This window comes from Eriocheir sinensis, chromosome 13 (assembly GCF_024679095.1).
Source record: "Eriocheir sinensis breed Jianghai 21 chromosome 13, ASM2467909v1, whole genome shotgun sequence".
Classification (NCBI taxonomy): Eukaryota; Metazoa; Arthropoda; class Malacostraca; order Decapoda; family Varunidae; genus Eriocheir; species Eriocheir sinensis.
This window is the reverse complement of record NC_066521.1, coordinates 5,174,738-5,199,912: the sequence shown is the minus strand read 5'-3', so window position 1 is coordinate 5,199,912 and position 25,175 is coordinate 5,174,738. Positions and strand designations below refer to the sequence as shown.

General features: G+C 39.6%; 1 protein-coding gene across 9 annotated transcripts in view; it reads right to left on the bottom strand.

Annotated features, from left to right (window-relative positions):
• LOC126997910 (probable G-protein coupled receptor Mth-like 3) overlaps positions 1-25,175 on the bottom strand; it is a 101,952-nt gene that overhangs the window by 43,731 nt on the left and 33,046 nt on the right. For all 9 annotated transcript variants that reach the window (XR_007752463.1, XR_007752466.1, XR_007752465.1 and 6 more), the window contains exons 4-5: positions 1,075-1,153; positions 112-278 (exon numbers count right to left, since the gene is read on the bottom strand). Coding sequence is in view for 4 of the 9 variants with exons in the window: in XM_050859122.1 (XP_050715079.1) it covers positions 112-278; positions 1,075-1,153 (246 nt within the window). In the remaining 5 variants the exon portion in view is untranslated. The remainder of the gene's footprint in view (positions 1-111; positions 279-1,074; positions 1,154-25,175) is intronic.

The following is a 25,175-nucleotide window of genomic DNA, read 5'->3' as shown; positions in this document are numbered from 1 at the left end:
CCCTTAAATCACACACACACACACACACACACACACACACACACACACACACACACACACGCTGCAAATGCGAGTCCAACTCGTGATCAGGCCGTGGTGAATTACACATACCATTGAACCAGCAGGCCCCATCGTAGTACTCAGGGAGGATGAGGTTCGCAGTAGGGGGGGCAACATCCAAGGCAAGAGTGACAATGCTGATCACCAGAGAGCAACCCCAGGCATACACGCTGTACCACAGGAAGACTCCTAAACTATGGTGTTGTCTTGTTGAACCTCTGCAAAGGAAGTGGGCTTGTTAAAGTGTTTCTAAATCAAGAAATATTTTTTTTCATATGTCATCCATGTAACATTACACAGTTCTATTTATATTCTACAGCAGTGGTTCCCAACCTATTTTGTCCCGTTCCCCCTTTTCCAGTCACTTTTTCAGCTGTGGACCATTCGAAGAGCCAAATATGTCCCGTGGTCCTTGTGTTTGACACCCCTGGTACCGTTAGCTAATATGGAGCAATTCTAGCAATTAAGCATTCAGTTGTAAGGAAAGTGTACAGTAGTATAAAATAATTTCATTCCTAGCAGCAAGTCCCCTATTTTCAGTATGATAAATTTAGAAGCAATCAGAATCTCTATGGACCCCTTGAAATTCATTCATGGACCCCCGTTTGGGAACCACTGTTCTAAAGGCTTGCACTAGATAGGGTAGTCAGTGTCATGAAAGCTCTCTTCAGCCTTCATATGTCAAGTGGCATAATTGTGAAACTTTTTGCCCATGCCGTCAATAAGTTGGGGGAAACTACTATAAAACAAAAAGTCCGACTCATCTATAAGTCAGTTTGGGCGGGGCCAGCTGCCAAATCTAATTCATTGTATTTAGAATACTCGATACACAGTTTCAAATAGTAGGAAGATTATATATGAGGGAGAGAGTGACGTACTGGGGGTGATGCAGCGGCGCAGTGTGGCCCACCGAAACCGACTTCATATTTGTCGGACAATAGTGTCCTAAGATGTGAGTCTACAATGATCCCTAAAAAAATGCTGATGATTGGTCAGTTGACAGGTAAATCTCACCTGAGAATCTTCCACATATCAAAGCACATCACGTTGAGCCAGAAGAACATGGCCAGGCTACTCAGGTGGACGATAAATGCTGAGGAAGAGACACGTGTATTAGCCAGGGGTTTACCTATTTTTGACTCCCTTGCCAGGATTTACAAAGTTAAGTATGCTAAAGCAGCTAAAGGGCCTTCCTGTTTTATGCTTGGCAACTCAAGAGGTCAGTCTTCCCATTCCATGCATCCAATTTCCCTTTGAAATTTGTCATATTGCTCTTTTTTTTTTACCAGAATTTAACGGTATTTTACTTTCTCTAAATTTTTTTACTATCGTTTTTGCATCCCTATAGAAATGCTCATACGCCTGGCGGTCCATTGGCACAATCATCTCCTGCAGCAGCTGAAGCCTGAAGCCAAGCCAACACTGTGTATTTTGGAGAATTCAGGAGGGAGTGAAGTTCACACAAAACCAGCAAGGGAAGATGTCAACACAGCTGACGCCCCACCTAAAGATGGCAGACCACAACATCCAGGTAGGTTTGCGGTTTGTCCTAAACAAGTTTGCACTACACAATGATAGCAGAACCAGGACAGTGGTAGGAGACAAAGGAGGATGCAGAAGAGGACAGAATCCTGAAGGTGAGGGATTATGTAGAAGTGATAGTGCCCCTACTTGTTTTCATCATTATATTCGGCTATTATCATTCGACTATTTGAGTTAAGCACGTTACACGACTCCAGAATGGAGGCTGCAGAACACTTAACCTCAGACCATGCTATCATTTCCGATTGGGGCAGAACGAACCTTGTGTCCTTCAATGCCTCAAAAACTCAATTTCTCCACCTGTCAACTCGACACAATCTTCCAAACACCTATCCCCTATTCTTCGACAACACTCAGCTGTCACCGTCTTCAACACTAAACATCCTCGGTCTATCCTTAACTCAAAATCTCAACTGTAAACTTCATATCTCCTCTCTCGCTAAATCAGCTTCCTCGAGGTTGAGCATTCTGTATCGTCTCCGCCAGTTCTTCTCTCCCGCGCAGTTGCTATCCATATACAGGGGCCTTGTCCGCCCTCGTATGGAGTATGCATCTCACGTGTGGGGAGGCTCCACTCACACAGCTCTTCTGGACAGAGTGGAGTCTAAGGGTCTTCGTCTCATCAGCTCTCCTCCTCCTACTGATAGTCTTCTACCTCTTAAATTCCGCCGCGATGTTGCCTCTCTATCTTCTATCGATATTTCCACGCTGACTGCTCTTCTGAACTTGCTAACTGCATGCCTCCCCCCCTCCCGCGGCCCCGCTGCACACGACTTTCTATTTTCTACTTTCTACTAATCTGTTGTCCTTCTACACTAAAGTGATCGAGGCGGTTGACAGAGATGAAAACTATGACATATTATATCTAGATTTCAGTAAGGCGTTCGACAAAGTTCCTCATCACCGGCTATTACTAAAATTACAGGCTCACGGCGTAGATGGGAAAGTTTTGAAATGGATCAGGGCATGGCTTAGTGGTAGGAAGCAGAGAGTGCAAATCAATGGTAAAAAATCTGAATGGGGCAGTGTTGCGAGTGGAGTCCCACAGGGGTCGGTGCTGGGTCCTCTGCTTTTTATTATTTACATCAATGACTTGGACACAGGAATTAGTAGTGATGTCAGTAAGTTCGCAGATGATACCAAGATCGGTAGAGTAATCCAATCAGACAGGGACGCTAGCGTTCTCCAGGATGAGCTTGACAGACTATATGATTGGGCGGGGAAGTGGCAGATGGAATTCAATGTCGGGAAGTGTAGCATTCTGAGTGTAGGTAGGAATAATCCCTCACACAGTTACTCCCTAAATGGCACTCCTCTAAGCAGGTCTGGGCGTGAGAGAGACTTAGGAGTACTAGTGAGTGCTGACCTCCGTCCTAGGGCTCAATGCATTCAGGCTAAAAATCGGGCAAACAGAGTACTTAATTTCATCTCAAGGAGCGTAAGCAGTAGGAGCGCTGAAGTCATCCTCAAACTTTACTCATCTCGATTATACAGCTCAGTTCTGGTCCCCCTACTATAGAATGGATATCAAGATGTTAGAATCTGTACAGAGGAGGATGACAAAGATGATTCAGGGGGTGAGAAACTTTGCCTTATGAAGACAGGCTGAAGCAGTTAAACCTACACTCTCTAGAAAGGCGAAGGTTGCGAGGAGACTTGATCGAAGTCTATAAATGGATGAAGGGCTTTAACAAAGGGGATGTCAATAAGATTACGATAGTAAAAGAGCCAGGTAGGACGCCTAGCAACGGTTTCAAGTTAGACAAATTCAGATTCAACAAAGACATAGGCAAGAATTGGTTCACCAATAGAGTGGTAGATGAATGGAACAGGCTTGGGAGCTATGTTGTGGGCGCCAACACCATAGATACATTCAAGAAGAGGTTAGATAAAGCCATGGATGGTGAGGTAAGGTGGGATTGAGTGTACAGGAGCTGCCTTGTATAAGCCAACCGGCCTCTTGCAGACTCTTTACGTTCTTATGTTCTTATGTTCATGCTCATCCCTATACTGTCCAAACCCCTTATGCAAGAGTTAACCAGCATCTTCACTCTTTCATCCCTCACGCTGGTAAACTCTGGAACAATCTTCCTTTATCTGTATTTCCTCCTGCCTACGACTTGAACTCTTTCAAAAGGAGGGTACCAGGACACCTCTCCTCCCGAAATTGACCTTTCTTTCGGCCACCTCTTTTGATTTTTTTTTTGAGAGCAGCGAGTAGCAGGCTTTTTTTTTATTATTGTTTTCTTTTTTTTTTGTGCCTTTGAGCTGTCTCCTTTGTTGTAAAAAACAAACAAACAAACAAACAAACAAACAAAAAAAAAAAAAAAACGCATTCTACAGTAACACTACTACTTACGGCATTACTGTTGAAGGTGGGTGTCCTAAATGGTATGGAAGCTTTTATTGCTTTTATAGATGAGGGAGGGTCCTTTGTCCACCACTTCCCCAGCCTTAATAGTCCGCCCCTTCCCACCCCACTAATAGACGATGTTAGCTATACATACTGCGCCACACGCGGCCACCCGGAGAACTGTCAAAGAGGCATTTTTCCCATTGAATGTGGCGGTCTTTTCTATTTTGAAATTTAGCAATACAAGTTACAGTACTACTCGAACTCAAATATCCAACCACTGATCTAAAAAAACTGACTCTTGGTCATCCTTTCTTAGTCGTTTCGGTGAAACTTTTTCAGTCGCGCTAGTAACTCGATAGTGTCTGGCCAGTGATATTTCAAGTAATGGATGGCGGACTCATGATTTTGCGGCACCCTTGTCATGAAGCCGCAAATTTTAGGAAATCAACCGCTTTGGTGCGAATCGCCATAACTCCCTTATTTCTGGGGCTACATAAATGTTTTTGGTATCAATCGACGGGAAAATGAATGTGCTATATTTTTTTTAATAAGCGACCGGGTTCAAAACCCGACTCGAAAGGGTAAAAAATCGAATAAAGTCACAAAAAAAGACTGAAAAAAAAACTATTTTTGAATTCCCTACCTTGAAATCCACTCATTGTTTGAGAATTTCAAAAAACTTATTTTTAACAAATACTTTAGTCCTACTAATGTGCTTTCCAATATGATGCACAACATTTCCCTACTCCTAGTAGTTTCGTCGCTAGAGTTCGAAACGTAAACCCTTTTGAGAGCGATTTTGACGAACTCCAGATACTTTGCCGTTTTTGTCTAGTGTGGCATTGCTATTGCCTCTAGAAAGCTGTAATTTGGCATGTAGCCCCTCTTGGCAATTTAGTTTGACCAGCTGGAAGGATTTATTGAAAGCTCGATTCCAAGTCTGTCGACGAGCCGTCACAATATAGCCTGTTTTTCGGCCTTTTTGCCGCGATTTGGACACGTCCTAATTTTTGGCTTATAACTTTTTTATTTACTTAGTGCTTTCCAATTATTTTTCTGATTATTAATCTGTATTACTAGAGCTTTCATTTGCCACCATGTACGCCTTCCTAGCCTCAATAGTTTTTGCTTGAACTTGACCAGAATTCGTGGCAAAAATTCACCGAATCTGACTCATGTCACGCGCCGCGACGAAAAACCTTCCTGACGCCACAAAAATTAATATATCTGCATAAAAATTCATATATGAACACTCCAATATGTTGACTATCTATTAAAAAAAAAATTTTCTCTATATATATATAAAAAATTATTGTATATAATCATTTCACTATATAAATCAACTATATAAAGACCTTATTTTACATTTTTATATATATATAGTATTCAACCTATTTCTTGACATTATATATATATATATATATATATATATATATATATATATATATATATATATATATATATATATATATATATATATATATATATATATATATATATATATATATATATATATATATATATATATATATATATATATATATATATATATATATATATATATATATATATATACCTACATATTTGGTATCAAATGAAAGCGAATTAAATGTACTATTCATAAATGGGAAGAAATAGGATTGAATACTAATTAAAAGAAAAATAACTTGTATAATAAGGCGCTTAATATAGGTTGATTTATATAGTGAAATGATTATATAAAAATAGTAACTTTTACATATATATCTTAAAATGATTTGCATACAAGATAGTCAACATATTGAAATATTTATATATGAATTTGTATGCAGATATATTAGTTTTTGTGGCGTCAGGAAGGTTTTTCGTCACGTTGCGTGAAATGAGTCAGATTCGGTGAATTTTCGTCGCGACTTCTGGTTAAGCTCGAGAAGAAACTACTGAAGCTAGGAAGGCGTGCTTGGTGGCAAATGAAAGCTCTATTAACCCAGATTAATAATCATAAAACAAAATTGGTAAGTACTATATAAAAAAAAGTTATAAGTAAAAAACTAGGACGTGTCCAAATCGCGACGAAAGGGCCGATAAACAGGCTATTTTGTGACGGCTCGACGACAAACGTGAAATCGAGCTATCAAAAGATCCTTCGAGGTGGTCGAACTTCATTGCCAAGAGGGGCTACATGCCAAATTACAGCCTTCTAGAGGCAATAGCAATGCCACACTAGACAAAAACGTCAAAGTGTCTGAAGTTCGTCAAAATCGCTCCCAAAAGGGTTTACATTTTGAGCTCTAGCGACGAAACTATTGGGCGTAGGGAAATGTTATTAATCATATTATAAAGCACATCGGTAGGGCTTAATTATCTGTTAAATAAGTTTTAAAAAATTCTCCAAAAGTGAGTGGATTTCAAGATTGGGAACTCAAAAATAGTATTTTTTCTGTCGTTTTTACGAATTTATTCAATTTTTTACCCTTTCGAGTCGAGTCCTAAGCCCTGTCGCTTATTGAAAAACATAGCCCTTTCATTTTCCCGTCGATTGATACCAAAAACATTTCTGTAGCCCCAGAAATAAGGGAGTTATGGCGGTTCGCACCAAAGCGTTTGATTTTCCAAAATTCGCGGCTTAATGATAAGGATGGGGCAAGTTTCCGGTCCATAGTGTAGGGTTCACTGGTCTGGCACAACTCATTGCTTTCTAAACTGCCCTCATTCGGATTCTATCCCTCTCTGTACGTTCATCTCTAGTTTCCTTTCTGGCCGTCCTATCTGTGCTGTGGTAGGCGGTCACTCTTCTTACCCTAAACCTATCAACGGTGGTGCTCCGCAGGGCTCTGGCCTATCTCCCACTCTCTTTCTGGTATTCATCAATGATTTTCTTTCCACAACAAACTGTCCTATCCACTTCTACGCCGACAACTCTACTTTGCATTTTTCAACTTCTCTCAACAGACAGGAAGTACAAGACTCCAGACTGGAAGCTGCTGAACGCTTAACCTTTGACCTTGCTATTATTTCCGATTGGGGCAGAAGGAACCTGGTGTCTTTCAACACCTCAAAAACTCAATTTATCCACCTATCAACTCGACAAAATCTTCCAAACACCTATCCCCTATTCTTCGACAACACACGGCTATCACCTTCTTCTACGCTAAACATCCTCGGTCTGTCCGTAACTCAAAATCTTAACTGGAAACTTCACATCTTTTCTCCCACTAAATCAGCTTTCTCAAGGTTGAGCGTTCTGGATCATCTCCGCCAGTTCTTCTTCCCTGCACAGTTGCTATCCATATCAATTAGGAGTATGCATCTCAAGTGTGGGTAGGCTCCACACACACAGCTCTCTTGGTCAGAATAGAGTCTGAGGCTCTTTGTCTCATGAATATCTCTCCTCTTACTGACAGTCTCTTACCTCTTAAATTCCGCCGCCATGTTGCCTCGCAATCTTTTAACGATGTTTTCACGCTGACTGCTATTCTTAACTTGCTAACTGCATGCTTCCCACATTCCCACAGCCCCGCTGCACTCGACTTTCTACTGAAGCTCATCCCTATTTTGCCCAAATCCCTAATGCAAGAATTAACTAGCATCTTCACTCTTTTATTCCTCACACTGGTAAACTCTGGAACAATCTTCCTTCATCTGTATTTCCTCATGCCTACGACTTGAACGCTTTCGACCACTCCTCTTTACTCTTTTATATAGGAGCAGTGATTAGAGGCCTTTTTTTCATTTTTTTCTTGCCGTTGAGGTGCTTCCTTTGCTATATATATATATATATATATATATATATATATATATATATATATATATATATATATATATATATATATATATATATATATATTCCTTACCTCAAACCCTTCTGCTTATTCTGTCAAACTGTTCTCTCCGTTGGGCTCCTCCGATCACAATCTTATTTCTGCATCCTGTCCTATCGCTCCTGTACACCCTCTGGACCCACCGAAGAGGCGATGCTTCTGGATCTGGCATTTGCTTCAGCTCGGTGGGACGACCTGAGGATGTACTTTTCCGATTTCCCGTGGAATGATTATTGCTTCCAGGATAGAGACCTCTGTGTGCTCAGCGCATCACAGAGGTGATTGTCTCTGGAATGGAGGCATACATTCTCGTTTCTTTCACCTCACGCAAAAAGCCTTGGTTTAATCACGCTTGTTCTCGTGCTGTCAATGATAGAGAGGTAGCTCACAAAAGGTACCAGAGCCTTCAAACTAATGCTAATTATGAACTTTACATTTCTGCCCGAAATCGTGCCAAATCTATTCTCCGACTAACCAAAAATTCTTTCATTAATAGAAAATGTCAAAACCTTGCTTTCTAACTCTTCCCGTGACTTCTGGCATCTAGCCAAAACATCTCCTCCAACTTCACTTCTTCATCTTTCCTCCACTCTCAGTCCTGACGGCAACACTGCCGTCTCATCTATCTCTAAGGCTGAACTCTTCTCTCAAACTTTTCTAAAAACTCCACTCTGGACGATTCTGGGCATATTCCTCCTACTCATCCCCCTCTGACTCCTTTATGCCTGTTATAAAGATTCTTCAAAATGTTGTTTTCTATGCCCTCTGGCCTCAATCCTCAGAAGGCTTATGGACCTGATGGAGGCCTCCTATTGTCCTTAAAACTGTGCCTCCGTGCTGTCACCCTGCCTGGTCAAACTCTTTCGCCTCTGCCTGTCAACATCTACCTTTCCTTCTTGCTGGAAGTATGCCTTCATACAGCCTGTACCTAAGAAGGTGACCGCTCCAATCCCTCAAACTACCGTCCTATTGCTTTACTTTCTTGTTCATCTAAAGCTTTTGAATCAATCCTTAACCGGAAGATTCAAAAGCACCTTTCCACTTCTGACCTTCTATCTGATCGCCAGTATGGGTTCCGCAAGGCGTTCTACTGGTGATCTCCTAGCCTTCTTAACTGACTCTTCGTCATCCTCTCTAGCCGTTTCGGTGAAACTTTTGCTATTGCGCTGGACATATCAAAAGCTTTGATAGGGTCTGGCACAAATCTGCTTTCAAAACTACCCTCCTACGGTTTCTATCCTTCTCTCTGTACCTTTATCTCCAGTTTCCTTTCTGACCGTTCTATTTCTGCCGTGGTAGACGGTCACTGTTCTTCTCCCAAATCTATTAACAGTGGTGTCCCACAGGGTTCTGTCCTATCTCCACTCTTTTTCTGTTGTTCATTGATGATCTTCTTTCCAAAACGACTGTCCCTATCCATTCCCGCCGCGATGATTCCACTCTGCATTATTCAACTTCTTTTAATAGAAGACCCACCCTTCAGGAACTTAACGACTCAAGGCTGGAGACTGCAGAACGCTTAGCCTCAGACCTTACTATTATTTCCGATTGGGGCAAGAAGAACCTGGTGTCCTTCAACGCCTCAAAAACACCACCTATCCACTCGACACAATCTTCCAAACAACTATCCCCTATTCTTTCCTCAACACTAAACATTCTCGGTCTATTTAACTCAAAATCTCAACTGGAAACTTCATATCTCATCTAAATCAGCTTCCTCGAGGCTGGGCGTTCTGCAGTTCTTCTCCCCTGCACTGCTGTCCATATACAGGGGCCTTGTCCGCCCTATGGAGTATGCATCTCATGTGGGGGCTCCACTCACACTCTTCTGGACAGAGTTAACCAGCATCTTCACTCTTTCATCCTCACGCTGGTAAACTCTGGAACAATCTTCCTTCATCTGTATTTCCTCCTGCCTACGACTTAAACTCTTTCAGGAGGAGGGTATCAGACCCTCTCCTCCCGAAACTGACCTATCTTTCGGCCACCTCTTGGATTCTTTTAGGAGCAGTGGTAGCAGGCTTTTTTTTTATTAATGTTTGCTTTTTGTGTGTTGAACTGTCTCCTATATAAAAAAAAATATATATATATATATATATATATATATATATATATATATATATATATATATATATATATATATATATTTTTGTGTGTGTGTGTATATATATATATATATATATATATATATATATATATATATATATATATATATATATATATATATATATATATATATATTTTTTTTTTTTTTTTTACAGCTACGGAGACAGTTCAAGGGCGTAATGAAAAAAATAAAAAAAGGCCCGCTACTTACTGCTCCAGAACAGAGGTTAAATGAGTGTTCAAAATCAGAGGTCAATTTCGGGAGGAGAGGTGTCCTCATACCCTCCTCTTGAAAGAGTTCAAGTCATAGGCAGGAGGAATCACAAATGAAGGAAGATTGTTCCAGAGTTTACCAGCGTGAGGGATGAAAGAGTGAAGATGCTGGTTAACTCTTGCATAAGGGGTTTGGACAGTATAGGGATGAGCGTGAGTAGAAAGTCTTGCGCAGCGGGGCCGCGGGAGGAGGGGAGGCATGCAGTTAGCAAGTTCAGAAGAGCAGTCAGCATGAAAATATCGATAGAAGATAGAAAGAGAGGCAACATGGTGGCGGAATTTGAGAGGTAGAAGACTATCAGTATAAGGAGGAGAGCTGATGAGACGAAGAGCCTTTGATTCCACTCTGTCAAGGAGAGCTGTGTGAGTGGACCCCCACACATGAGATGCATACTCCATACGAGGGCGGACAAGGCCCCTGTAAATGGACAACAACTGTGCAGGGGAGAAGAACTGACGGAGACGGTACAGAACGCCCAGCCTCGAGGAAGCTGATTTAGTAAGAGATGAGATATGAAGTTTCCAGTTGAGATTTTGAGTTAAGGATAGACCGAGGATGTTTAGTGTTAAGGAAGGTGATAGCTGGGTTTTGTCAAAGAATAGGGGATAGTTGTTTGGAAGATTGTGTCGAGTGGATAGGTGGAGAAACTGTGTTTTTGAAGCGTTGAAGGACACCAGGTTCTTCTTGCCCCAATCGGAAATAATAGTAAGGTCTGAGGCTAAGCGTTCTGCAGCCACCAGCCTTGAGTCGTTAAGCTCCTGTAGGGTGGGTCTTCTATTAAAAGAAGTTGCAGAGTGGAATCGTCGGCGTAGGAATGGATAGGACAGTTCGTTTTGGAAAGAAGATCATTAATGAACAACAGAAAGAGAGTGGGAGATAGGACAGAACACTTTGGGACACCACTATTAATAGGTTTAGGGGAAGAGCAGTGACCGTCTACCACAGCAGAAATAGAACGGTCAGAAAGGAAACTGGAGATAAAGGTACAGAGAGAAGGATAGAAACCGTAGGAGGGTAGTTTGGAAAGCAAAGATTTGTGCCAGACCCTATCAAAAGCTTTTGATATGTCCAGCGCAATAGCGAAGGTTTCACCGAAACGGCTAAGAGAGGATGACCAAGAGTGAGTTAAGAAGGCTAGGAGATCACCAGTAGAACGCCCCTTGCGGAACCCATACTGGCGATCAGATAGAAGGTCATAAGTGGAAAGGTGCTTTTGAATCTTCCGGTTAAGGATTGATTCAAAAGCTTTAGATAGACAAGAAAGTAAAGCAATAGGACGGTAGTTTGAGGGATTGGAATGGTCACCCTTCTTAGGCACAGGCTGTATGAAGGCATACTTCCGGCAGGAAGGAAAGGTAGATGTTGACAGGCAGAGGCGAAAGAGTTTGACCAGGCAGGGTAACAGCACGGAGGCACAGTTTTTAAGGACAATAGGAGGCACTCCATCAGGTCCATAAGCCTTCTGAGGATTGAGGCCAGAGAGGGCATAGAAAACATAATTTTGAAGAATCTTTATAACAGGCTTAAAGGAGTCAGAGGGGGGATGAGTTGGAAGAATATGCCCAGAATCGTCCAGAGTGGAGTTTTTAGAAAAAAGTTTGAGAGAAGAGTTCAGCCTTAGAGATAGATGAGACGGCAGTGTTGCCGTCAGGACTGAGGAGTGGAGGGAAAGATGAAGAGGTGAAGTTGGAGGAGATGTTTTTGGCTAGATGCCAGAAGTCACGGGAAGAGTTAGAGAAAGCAAGGTTTTGGCATTTTCTATTAATGAAAGAGTTTTTGGTTAGTCGGAGAATAGATTTGGCACGATTCCGGGCAGAAATGTAAAGTTTATAATTAGCATTAGTTTGAAGGCTCAGGTACCTTTTGTGAGCTGCCTCTCTATCATTGACAGCACGAGAACAAGCGTGATTAAACCAAGGCTTTTTAGCGTGAGGAGTAGAAAAAGAACGAGAGATGTATGCCTCCATCCCAGAGACAATCACCTCTGTGATGCGCTGAGCACACACAGAGGGGTCTGTATCCTGGAAGCAATAATCATAAATATGTATATATATATATATATATATATATATATATATATATATATATATATATATATATATATATATATATATATATATATACATATATATATATATATATATATATATATATATATATATATATATATATATATATATATATATATATATATATATATATATGGTGTATGGACTATGCATCTCACATCTGGGGGTGCTCCACTTACACAGCTCTTCTGGACAGAGAAGAGTCTAAGGCTCTTCGTCTCATCAGCACACCTCCTCTTACTTATAGTCTTCTAACTCTTAAATTCCGCCGCCATGTTGCCTCTCTTTCTATCTGCTATCGATATTTTCACGCTGACTGCTCTTCTGAACTTGCTAACTGCATGCCTCCCCCCTCCCGCGGCCCTGCTGCACTCGACTTTCTACTCATGCTCATCCCTATACTGTCCAAACCCTTATGTAAGAGTTAACCAGCATCTTCACTCTTTCATCCCTCACGCTGGTAAACTCTGGAACAATCTTCCTTCATCTGTATTTCCTCCTGCCTACGACTTGAACTCTTTCAAGAGGAGGTATCAGGACACCTCTCCTCCTGTATTTGATCTTCCTTTCGGCCACCTCTTTTGCTTTACTTTAGGAGCAGCGAGTAGCGGGATTTTTTTTTATTATTGTTTTCTTTTTTCGTGCCCTTGAGCTGTCTCCTTTGTTGTAAAAATAAATAATAAATAAAAAAAAAAAAATATATATATATATATATATATATATATATATATATATATATATATATATATATATATATATATATATATATATATATACATATATATATATATATATATATATATATATATATATATATATATATATATATTAGGGTAGGCGGTGGCTGAGTGGTAGCGTGCTGGGCCCACATTCACCGTGTGATGGACGACGAGGGTTCGAATCCCCACGCTACCACCTCGGATTTTTCAGTCACCGCCGAGTGGCTTAAAACTACCCACATGCTGTTCTGAAGACCACCCATCAACCCGGACTCTAGAGGAAACCGTCCAAGTGAATTAAAAAGGAGTTCCGAGGGGCAGCATAAGGCAAGAGAAGATGGCGCCACTATAAACACTTGCCTGCGCCATGACGGGCTGGGGCCGACTACCACCCAGGCCCCTCAAGAAAGCCTACCGCGCTATAGGCGTACATATATATATAGGCGTATATATATATATATATATATATATATATATATATATATATATATATATATATATATATATATATATATATATATATATATATATATATATATATATATATATATATACGAAGGTTGGCTTCAAGTACATGTACTTGTACTTGGACATGGACTTAAGTACATATTTTCACGTACTTGTACGTGTACTTGGAGATTAAAAGTTCAATTGTACTTGTACTTATAACCAAAGTGCTTGAAAAATACCAAGCACATTCAAAAGCAAACAAGTACATTGTATTTAATTTAAAGTTATATACTGAGTATAGCTGCTAGTGAACTTTGTGATAATACACTTGGGTAAATACGTACGTTGAGCGTTATGATATTGTAGTGTAATAGTTTTATGTCTTATTGAAGTGCATATACGAAAACTACTAACTCTCTTGCTTTACGAACCAGTGACAGGAATTTTTTTATCATATAAAGTACTTGTACTTAAGCGTAATGACATGTACTTGTACTTGGGCTTCAGATAGCACAGTGACTGTACTTGTACTTGTACTTGAAAAATATCCAGGTCTTGGATTTGGCCTTAAGTACAGTCGCCTGAACTTGAACCCAATCCATATATATATATATATATATATATATATATATATATATATATATATATATATATATATATATATATATATATATATATATATATATATATATATATATATATATATATATATATATATATATATATATATATATATATATATATATATATATATATATATATATATATATATATATATATATATATGGGGGGCCCATAAATACCCCCAGGGAGGACTCCCCTTCTGGCTGCCGACTTGAGAGGTGTCCTGATAACTCCTCGAACCTCCTCCTTATCAATTTCTGCAACATTCGCGGTCTTCGTTCTAATTTTCATTCTGTGGAACACCATCTCTCCTCCTCTAAACCTCACCTTCTCTTCCTCACCGAAACACAAGTTTCTATGGCTACTGACAGCAACCTCTACTCTGTTCCCTCCTACTATCTCTATCCTAAATTTCAATCTAAAGCTGGATGTTGCGCCTACATGCGCAACGACATCACTTGCTCTCGTGCTCACGACCTTGACTCTTCTGAATTTTCCACCATCTGGCTAATACTTCATTGTCATTCTATTACTAAATACATCTGTGCTGTATATCTCTCGCCTAACTCTACTAACTATGTAAAATTCTTTGACTATTTGAACTCTAAAAGTGGAGCACATCTTGACTCACTCTCCCTTTGCTGAAATCATTGTTCACCACCAGCTTTGGCTTTCATCCTCTTTCACTGACCAGCCTTGTAGACAAACCTACAACTTTGCTCTCCTCAACGACCTTGAGTAGATGGTTCAGCACCCTACTCGATTCTACGATACTACGATTCTGGGCATATTCCTCCTTCTCATCTCCCCTCTGACTTCTTTATGCCTGTTATAAAGATTCTTCCAAATGATGTTTTCTATGCCCTGTCTGGCATCAACTCTCAGAAGGCTTATGGACCTGATGGAGTGCCTCCTATTGTCCTTAAAAAATATGCTTCTGTGCTGACACCCTGCCTGGTCAAACTCTTTCGTCTCTGCCTATCAACATCCATCTTTCCTTCCTGCTGGAAGTATGCCTTTGTACAGCCTGTGCCTAAGAAGGGTGACCGTTCCAGTCCCTCAAACTATCGCCCTATAGCTATCTAAAGCGTTTGAATCAATCCTTAACCGGGAGATTAAAAAGCACCTTTCCACTTCTAACCTTCTATCTGATTGCCAGTATGGATTCCGCAAGGGGCGTTCTACTGGCGATCTTCTTGCTCTCTTAACTGACTCTTGGTCATCCTCTCTTAGCCGTTTCGGTGAAACTTTCTTTGTTGCGCTAGACATATCGAAAGCCTTCGATAGAGTCTGGCACCAGTCTTTGCTGTCTAAACTGCCCTCTTTCGGATTCTATCCCTCTCTCTGTTCCTTTATCTCCAGTTTCCTTTCCGGCCGTTCTATCTCTGCAGTGGTAGACGGTCACTGCTCTTCCCCTAAACCTATCAACAGTGGCGTTCCACAGGGCTCTGTCCTATCACCCACTCTCTTCCTGTTATTCATCAATGATCTTCTTTCCATAACAAACTGTCCTCGCCACTCATACGCCGACGACTCCACTCTGCATTATTCAACTTCTTTAAATAGAATACCCTCTCAACAGGAAGTACACGACTCCAGACTGGAGGCTGCAGAACGCTTAACCTCAGACCATGCTATCATTTCCGATTGGGGCAGAAGGAACCTTGTGTCCTTCAATGCCTCAAAAACTCAATTTCTCCACCTATAAACTCGACACAATCTTCCAAACACCTATCCCCTATTCTTCAACATCACTCAGCTGTCACCGTCTTTAACACTAAACATCCTCGGTCTATCCTTAACTCAAAATCTCAACTGGAAACTTCATATCTCCTCTCTCGCTAAATCAGCTTCCTCGAGGTTGGGCGTTCTGTATCGTCTCCGCCAGTTCTTCTCCCCCGCGCAGTTGCTATCCATATACAGGGGCCTTGTCCGCCCTCGTATGGAGTATGCATCTCACGTGTGAGGAGGCTCCACTTACACAGCTCTTCTGGAAAGTGGAGTCTAAGGCTCTTCGTGTCATCAGCTCTCCTCCTCCTACTGATAGTCTTCTACCTCTTAAACTCCGCCGCGACGTTGCCTCTCTTTCTATCTTCTATCGATATTTCTACGCTGACTGCTCTTCTGAACTTGCTAACTGCATGCCTCCCCCCCTCCCGCGGCCCCGCTGCACACGACTTTCTACCCTATCCCTCCCTATACTGTCCAAACCCCTTATGCAAGAGTTAACCAGCATCTTCACTCTTTCATCCCTCACGCTGGTAAACTCTGGAACAATCTTCCTTCATGTGTATTTCCTCCTGCCTACGACTTGAACTCTTTCAAAAGGAGCGTTTCAGGACGCCTCTCCTCCCGAAATTGACCTTTCTTTCGGCCACCTCTTTTGATTCTTTTTTGGGAGCAGCGAGTAGCGTTTTTTTATTTATTATTGTTTTCTTTTTTTGTGTGCCCTTGAGCTGTCTCCATTGTTGTAAAAAAATATATATAACACACACACACACACACACACATATATATATATATATATATATATATATATATATATATATATATATATATATATATATATATATATATATATATGTGTGTGTGTGTGTGTGTATATATATATATATATATATATATATATATATATATATATATATATATATATATATATATATATATATATATTGAGGGTGTATATGGGCAGGAGTCTTTCTCTAATGCATATTTCATTGAATGTGATGGCCAGTTGAGCATTGATTATATTATTTTTCTTAAGATAGTCTCCTTATATCTTATGATAGTCTTATACTCTTTCTTAATCGGCTGTATGACTTCGCCGAAGCTAGTCATGTTCGCTAGATCGCGATTTCGGGTCCTACGGTGGAATTCTCAAACTATCTTTTCCCCCTTCACGCGAGGAAACAAGGCTTCGTGGACCAAACGGTTTTCTCAGTGACGAGGAGTGTCTTTGATGCAGCGCGCGAAGCGGCGAGCGGGAAAAAAAGGAACTAATTTCCTCTCTTGACGAAGAGGAGGTGAAGGCCCGCTCTTCGCTAATATCTTCGCACATTTATTGCTTTATTACAACATTTTTCCATGTTGCTGTATTATTAATTGGGTATAACAACAATTTAAGTTTTCTAGGCCTTGTATAAAAAAATAATACAAAGCGAGAAACAATATTTTTCTGTTCATTTAAGACTTCACGGTTCCTATGATAATTTAAGCCAACACTGGAACACACCTCTCAACCAGCACGCCCCGCCCTTTAGTCTCAACTATTCACAACAGCTATCTTTTTTGAGCGTTTGTAGGGCGGGCACTTCGAACCATAAGCATGAATTAAAATTGCTGGGATGAATTTTAAAGTGACGGACTAACAGGCTTTCTCCGGGCGATTGTTTCACAAGTCTGTATGAATATGTGGTGGTATTTGGTACTCCGTCCTGGGCTTACCACAGCCAATCTCCAAACTCGTGACGTCACCTGTGGGTGGAGCTTAGCAAAGCTCAGCAATATAGATGATACCATTTTCCACCCACTGACAGGAGCTCTAAAGCTTGTTAAAATGTATTTACAAGTGAGAAATAACGAAGGGAGAAAGAGATGTCTCATGGAACAGGAGGAAAATAAAGAAAATAAAAGCAGTTTATTCTAACGGGGTCTCATAAGCTCCGCCCACAGGTAACGGGATGATATGAAAGGGAAGCAAACATAGCCACGGGTACCAACCAATTAAATGCATCAATGTAAAATTTCTGCTATATATAATGTATGTCACTGTATCAAGCACTGTTTACATAAATATTAGTCACACTATATAATCCATTATAGAAATGTACCTAAATTGCATTAAGGTTTCGGTTTTCAACGTTTGTTTGATTTGCAGTAGTACCAACACTACACGGAAAGATTGTTTCGAAGGTTAAGGACTGGGCATAACCTTCAACGGAAACACACTCTCTAAGCGATGCTTCGACGAAGAGGGAAGAACTTCACTGAGAATATGGCGGCTAGACCCTTCCTCAGTAGCGAGGTCTTTCCTTGGTGTGTGTGTATATATATATATATATATATATATATATATATATATATATATATATATATATATATATATATATATATATATATATATATATATATATATATATATATATATATATATATATATATATATATATATATAAGGGATTAAGGGATTTGGACAGTAAAAGGATGAGCTTGAGTAGCAAGTCGTGTGTTACGAGGCCGCGGGAGGGAGGGAAGCATGCAGTTAGCAAGTTCAGAAGAGCAGTCACCATGAAAATATCGATAGAAGTCCACTCTGTCCAAGAGAGCTATGTGAGTGGAGCCCCCCCCACACGTTAGATGCATACTTCATACCTGGGCGGACAAGGCTCCTGTAAATGGATAGCAACTGTGCGGGGAAGAAGAACTGGCGGAGACGGTACAGAACGTCCAGCCTCGAGGAAGCTGATTTAGTAAGACAAGAGATAGGAAGTTTCCAGCTGAGATTTTGAGTTAAGGATAGACCGAGGATGTTTAGTATTGAAGAAGGTGACAGGTGAGTGTTGTCAAAGAATAGGGGATAGTTATTTGAAAGATTGTGTCGAGTGGATGGGTCGAGAAACTGTGTTTTTGAGGCGTTGAAGGACACCAAGTTCTTCTTTCCCCAGTCGGAAATAATAGTAAGGCCTGAGGCTAAGCATTCTGCCGCCTTCATCCTGGAATCATTTAGTTCATGTTGGGAGGGTTTTCTATTAAAAGACGTTGAGTAATGCAGAGTCGAGTCATCGGCGTAAAAATGGATAGGACACAACTATTAATAGGTTTAGGGGAAGAACAGTGACCGTTTACCACAGCAGAAATAGAACGGTCAGAGAGGAAGCTTGAGATAAAGGTTCAGAGAGAAGGATAGAAACCGTAGGAGGGTAGTTTGGAAAGCAAAGATTTGTACCTGACCCTATCAAAGGCTTTTGATATGTCCAGCGCAATAGCAAAGGTTACACCGAAACGGCTAAGAGAGGATGACCAAGAGTCATTTTGGAAGGCAAGGAGATCACCAGTATAACGCCCCTTGCAGAACCCACACTGGCGACCAGATAGGAGGTCAGAAGTGGAAACGTGCTTTTGAATCTTCTGGTTAAAGATTGATTCAAAAGTTTTAGATAAACAAGAAAGCAAAGCTATAGGACGGTAGTTTGAGGGATTGGAATGGTCACCCTTCTTAGGCACAGGCTGTATGAAGGCATATTTCCAGCAGGAAGGAAAGGTAGATGCTGACAGGCAGAGGCGAAAGAGTTTGACCAGGCAGGGTGTCAGTACGGAAGCATAGATTTTAAGGATAATAGGAGGCACTCCATCAGGCCTTCTGAGAGTTGAGGCCAGAGAGGGCATAGAAAACATCATTACGAATCTCAATTATAGGCATAAAGAGGTCAGAGGGGGATGTGTAGAAGTATTATGCCCAGAATCGTCCAGGGTGGAGTTCTTACAGAAAGTTTGAGCGAAGAGTTCAGCCTTAGAGACGGCAGTGTTGCCATCAGGGTTATGGGGAGGTGGGAAAGAAGAAAAAGTGAAATTGGAGGAGATATTTTTGACTAGATGCCAGAAGTCACGGGAAGAATTAGAGAGAGAGAGGTTTTGACATTTTCTATTAATGAAGGAGGTTTTGGTTAGTCGGAGAATAGATTTGGCACGATTCCGGGCAGAAATGTAAAGATTATGATTAGCGGGAGTTCGAAGGCTCTGGTACCTATCGTGAGCTGCCTCTCTATCTTTGACAGCATGATAACAAGCGAGATTAAACCAAGGTTTTTTAACATGAGGAGTAGAGAAAGTACGTGGAATGTGTGCCTCCATTTCAGAGACAATCACCTCTGTGATGCGCTGGGCACACACAGAGGGGGTATCTTTTCTGGAAGCAGTAATCATTCCACCGGAAATCGGAAAAGTACATCCTCAGGTCGTCCCACCGAGCTGAAGCAAAATGCCAGAAGCATCGCCTCTTCGGTTGGTCTAGAGGGTGCACAGATATATATATATATATATATATATATATATATATATATATATATATATATATATATATATATATATATATATATATATATATATATATATATATATATATATATATATATATATATATATATATATATATATATATATATATATATATATATATATATATATATATATATATATATATATATATATATATATATATATATATATATATATATATATATATATATATATATATATATATATATATATATATATATATATATATATATATATATATATATATATATATATATATATATATATATATATATATATATATATATATATATATATATATATATATATATATATATATATATATATATATATATATATATATATATATATATATATATATATATATATATATATATATATATATATATATATATATATATATATATATATATATATATATATATATATATTTTTTTTTTACATCTTCACCTGTGGCGCCGGTAGGCTTTTTTTTTAGAGGGACCTGATGGTATGGATCAGCCCGTTTGGCGCAGGCTAGTGTTTTATAGTGGCGCCATCTTGCATTGGCACATGCTTGTCTCTCGGAGCTCATCTTTAATCCTAGAATTTAGAGTCCGGGTTGATAGGTGGTCTTCTGAACAGCATGTGGGTATTTTTAAGCCACTCGGCGGCGGCTGAAATATCCCAGCTTGGTGGCACCGGGCGGAGATTGAACTCGCGTCGTCCTGAACGCGGCGCCGTCACACTGTCGACTCCCATATAATATATATATATATATATATATATATATATATATATATATATATATATATATATATATATATATATATATATATATATATATTAGGACTACTCACATGCTGTCCTGAAGACCACTCATCAACCGGAATCTAGAGGAAACTGTCCAAAGTGAATCAAGAATGAGCTCCGGGGTGGCAGCATGAGCTAGGACGGAAACTTGCCCCAGCCCTGTCATTAAGTCGCGAATTTAGAATATCAACCGCTTTGGTGCGAAACGCCATAACTCTTTTATTTATTGGGCTACAGAAATGTTTATGGTATCAATCGACGGGAAAATGAAAGGACTATATTTATTATTAGGCGACCGTGCTCAAAAAACGACTCGAAAGGGTAAGAATTCGAATATATTCTCAAAAAACGACTCTGAAAAAAAACTATGAGTTCACAATCTTGAAACCCACTCATTTTTTGAGAATTTCAACAAATCTATCTAACAAATACTTTAGCTCTACCAATGTGCTTTCCAATATGATGCATAACATTTCCTTACTCCCAGTAGTTTCGTCGCTAGAGCTCGAAACGCAAACCCTTTTGAGAGCGATTTTGACGAACTCCTGACACTTTGCTGTTTTGGTCTAGTTCGGCATTGCTATTACCTCTAGAAGGATGTAATTTGGCATGTTGCTCCTCCTGGCAATTAAATTTCACCAGCTTGAAGGATAGTGTGATAGCTCGATTTCAGGTTTGTCGTCGAGCCGTAACAAAACAGCCTGTTTTCGGCCCTTTTGCCGCGATTTGGACACGTCCTAGTTTTTTGCTTATAACTATTTTACGTATTTAGTTCTTTCCAATTTTTTTCTGATTATTAATCTGTATTAATAGAGCTCATTTTTGCCACCACCACACGCTTCTTCCAGTTTTGCTGCTCTTTGACCAGAAGTCGCGACGAAAATTCGGCGAATCTGACTCATTTCACGCGCCGGGACGAAAAACCTTCCTGACGCCACAAAAAGTAATATATCTGCATAAAATTTCAAATATGAACACTTCAATATGTTGACTATCTTGTATTAAAAGCATTTTAAGATACCTATATATATATATATATATATATATATATATATATATATATATATATATATATATATATATATATATATATATATATATATATATATATATATATATATATATATATATATATATATATATATATATATATATATATATATATATATATATATATATATATATATATATATATATATATATATATATATATATATATATATATATATATATATATATATATATATATATATATATATATATATATATATATATATATATATGGTATTAAAAGGAAGCAAATTAAATGTATATTTCATAAATGGGAGGAAATAAAAAAAGTAACAAGTATAATAAGGCGCTCAATATAGGTTGATTTATATAGCGAGATGATTATATCAAAATAGTTCCTTTTTATATAGATATCTTAAAATGATTTAATGCGAGATAGTCAACATATTGAAATGTTCACATATGAATTTTTATGCAGATATATTATTTTTTGTGGCGTCAGGAAGGTTTTTCGTCCCGGCGCGTGAAACGAGTCTGATTCGGAGAATTTTCGTCGCGAATTCTGGTCAAGCTCGAGCAAAAACTACTGAAGCTAGAAAAGCGTGCTTGGTGGCAAATGAAAGCTTTATAAATACAGATTAATAATCAGAAAAATAACATTGGAAAGCATTAAATAAGTAAAAAAGTTATAAGCAAAAAACTAGGACGTGTCCAAATCGCGTCAAAAGACCCCCCAAAACAGGCTATTTTGCGACGGCTCGCCGATAAACTTGGAATCGAGCTATCGAAACATCCTTCGAGCTGGTCCAACTACATTGCCATGAGGGGCATATCACAGCCTTCTAGAGGCAATAGCAATGCCACACTAGACAAAAACGGCAAAGTGTCTGGAGTTCGTCAAAATCGCTCTCAAAAAGGTTTACGTTTCGAGCTCGAGCGACGAAACTACTGGCAGTAGGGAAATGTTATGCATCATATTGGAAAGCACATTGGTAGTGCTAAAGTATTTGTTAAATAGGTAATTTGAAATTCCCCCAAAATGAGTGGGTTTCAAGGTTGGGAACTGAAAATTTTTTTTCAGAGCCGTTATTTTGCGAATTTATTCGCTTTTTAACCTTTTCGAGTCAATTTTTGAGCCCGGTCGCTTATTAAAAATATAGACTATTCATTTTACCGTCGATTGATACCAGAAACTTTTCTGTAGCCTCAGAAATAAGGGAGTTATGGCGATGCGCACCAACGCGGTTGATTTTCCAAAATTCGAGGCTTAATGACAAGGGCGCCACAAAATCAAAAGAGTCCGCCGTCCATTACTTGAGATGTCACCGGCTAAGAATATATGGTGCCTCTATAAATAATTGCTTGCGACATGACGGGCTTAGACCGACCACCAAGGTCCTCAAGAAAGCCTACTGGTGCCGTGGGCTAACACGTACAAAAAATAAGTATTTAAATTAAAAATAAATAGATAAATATTCTCTCTCTCTCTCTCTCTCTCTCTCTCTCTCTCTCTCTCTCTCTCTCTCTACACACACACATATATATATATATATATATATATATATATATATATATATATATATCTATATATATATATATATATATATATATATATATATATATATATATATGTGTGTGTGTGTGTGTGTGTGTGTGTGTGTGTGTGTGTGTGTATATAATGCATCACTGTTTGGTGCTGCTGCTTTTTTTTTACAGCAAAGGAAACAATTCAAGGGCAAAAAAAAGAAGGAAACGATAATATAAAAAGCATGCTACTTACTGCTCCAAAAGAGTGGCCGAAAGATAGGTTAATTTCGGGAGGAGAGTTGTCCTGATACCCTCCATTTTAGAAAATTCAAGTGGAAGGCAAGAGGAAATACATATGAAGGAAGATTGTTCCAGAGTTTATCAGTGTGCGGGATGAAAGAACGAAGATGCTGGTTAACTTGTGCGTAAGGGTTTTGGACAGTAAAGGGATGAGTTTGAGTAAAAAGATGTGTGCGGCGAGGCCGCGGGAGGGGGTTGAGGCATGCAGTTAGCAGGTTTAGAAGAGCAGTCAGCGAGAAAATATCGATGGAAGATAGAAAGTGAGGGAACATGGCGGCAGAATTTAAGAGATAAAAGACTATCAGTAAGAGGAGAAGAGCTGATGAGACGAAGAGCCTCAGACTCCACTCTGTCCAACAGTTCTGTGTGAGTGGAGCCTCCCCACACGTGAGATGCATCTCCATACGAGGGCGAAAAAGGCCCTGTATATGGATAGCAACTGTGCGGGGGAGAAGAACTGGCGGAGACGATACAGAACACCCAACCATGAGGAAGCTGATTTGGTGAGAGAGAATATGTAAAGTTTGCGGTTAAGATTTCGAGTTAAGGATAGACTGAAGATGTTTAGTGTTGAAGAAGGTGACAGATGAGTGTTGTCGAAGAATAGAGAATAGGTGTTTGGATAATCGTGTCGAGTTTATAGAAATTGGGTTTTTGAGGCACTGATGGACACAAGGTTCCTTTTACCCCAATCGGAAATGATAGCAAAGTCTGAGATTAAGCGTTCTGCAGCCTCCAGTCTACTGTAGAGTCATGTAATTCTTGTTGAAAGGGTCTTCTGTTGAAAGAAATTGAATAATGCAGAGTGGAGTCCTCATTGTATGAGTGGATAGGATAGTCTGTTATGGAAAGATCATTGATGAATAACAGGAAGAGAGTGGGTGATAGGACAGAGCCCTGTGGGACACCACTGTTGATAGGTTTAGGGGAAGAATAGTGACCGTCTACCGGAGCAGAGATAGAACGGCCGGGACGGAAACTGGAGATAAAGGAACAGAGAGAGGGATATAATTCGAAAGAGGGCAGCTTAGAAAGCAAAGAGTCGTGCCAGACCCTATCGAAAGCTTTCGATATGTCTAGAGCAACTGAGAAAGTTTCACCGAAACGGCTAAGAGACGATGACCAAGAATCAGTTAAGAGAGTAAGAAGATCGCCAATAGAACGCCCCTTGCGGAACCCATAAAGGCGATCAGATAGAAGGTCAGAAGTGGAAAGGTGCTTTTGAATCTTTATGGATTGATTCAAAAGCTTTAGATAGACAGGAAAGTAAAGCTATAATTTGAGGGATTGGAACGGTCACCATTCTTAGGCACAGGCTGTATGAAGGCGAACTTCCAGCAGGAAGGAAAAGTAGATGTTGACAAGCAGAGGCAAAAGAGTTTGATCCGGCAGGGTGTCAGCACGGAAGCACATTTTTTAAGGATAATAGGAGGCACTTCATTTGGTCCATAAGCCTTCTGAGAGTTGAAGCCAGAGAGGGGATAACAAACA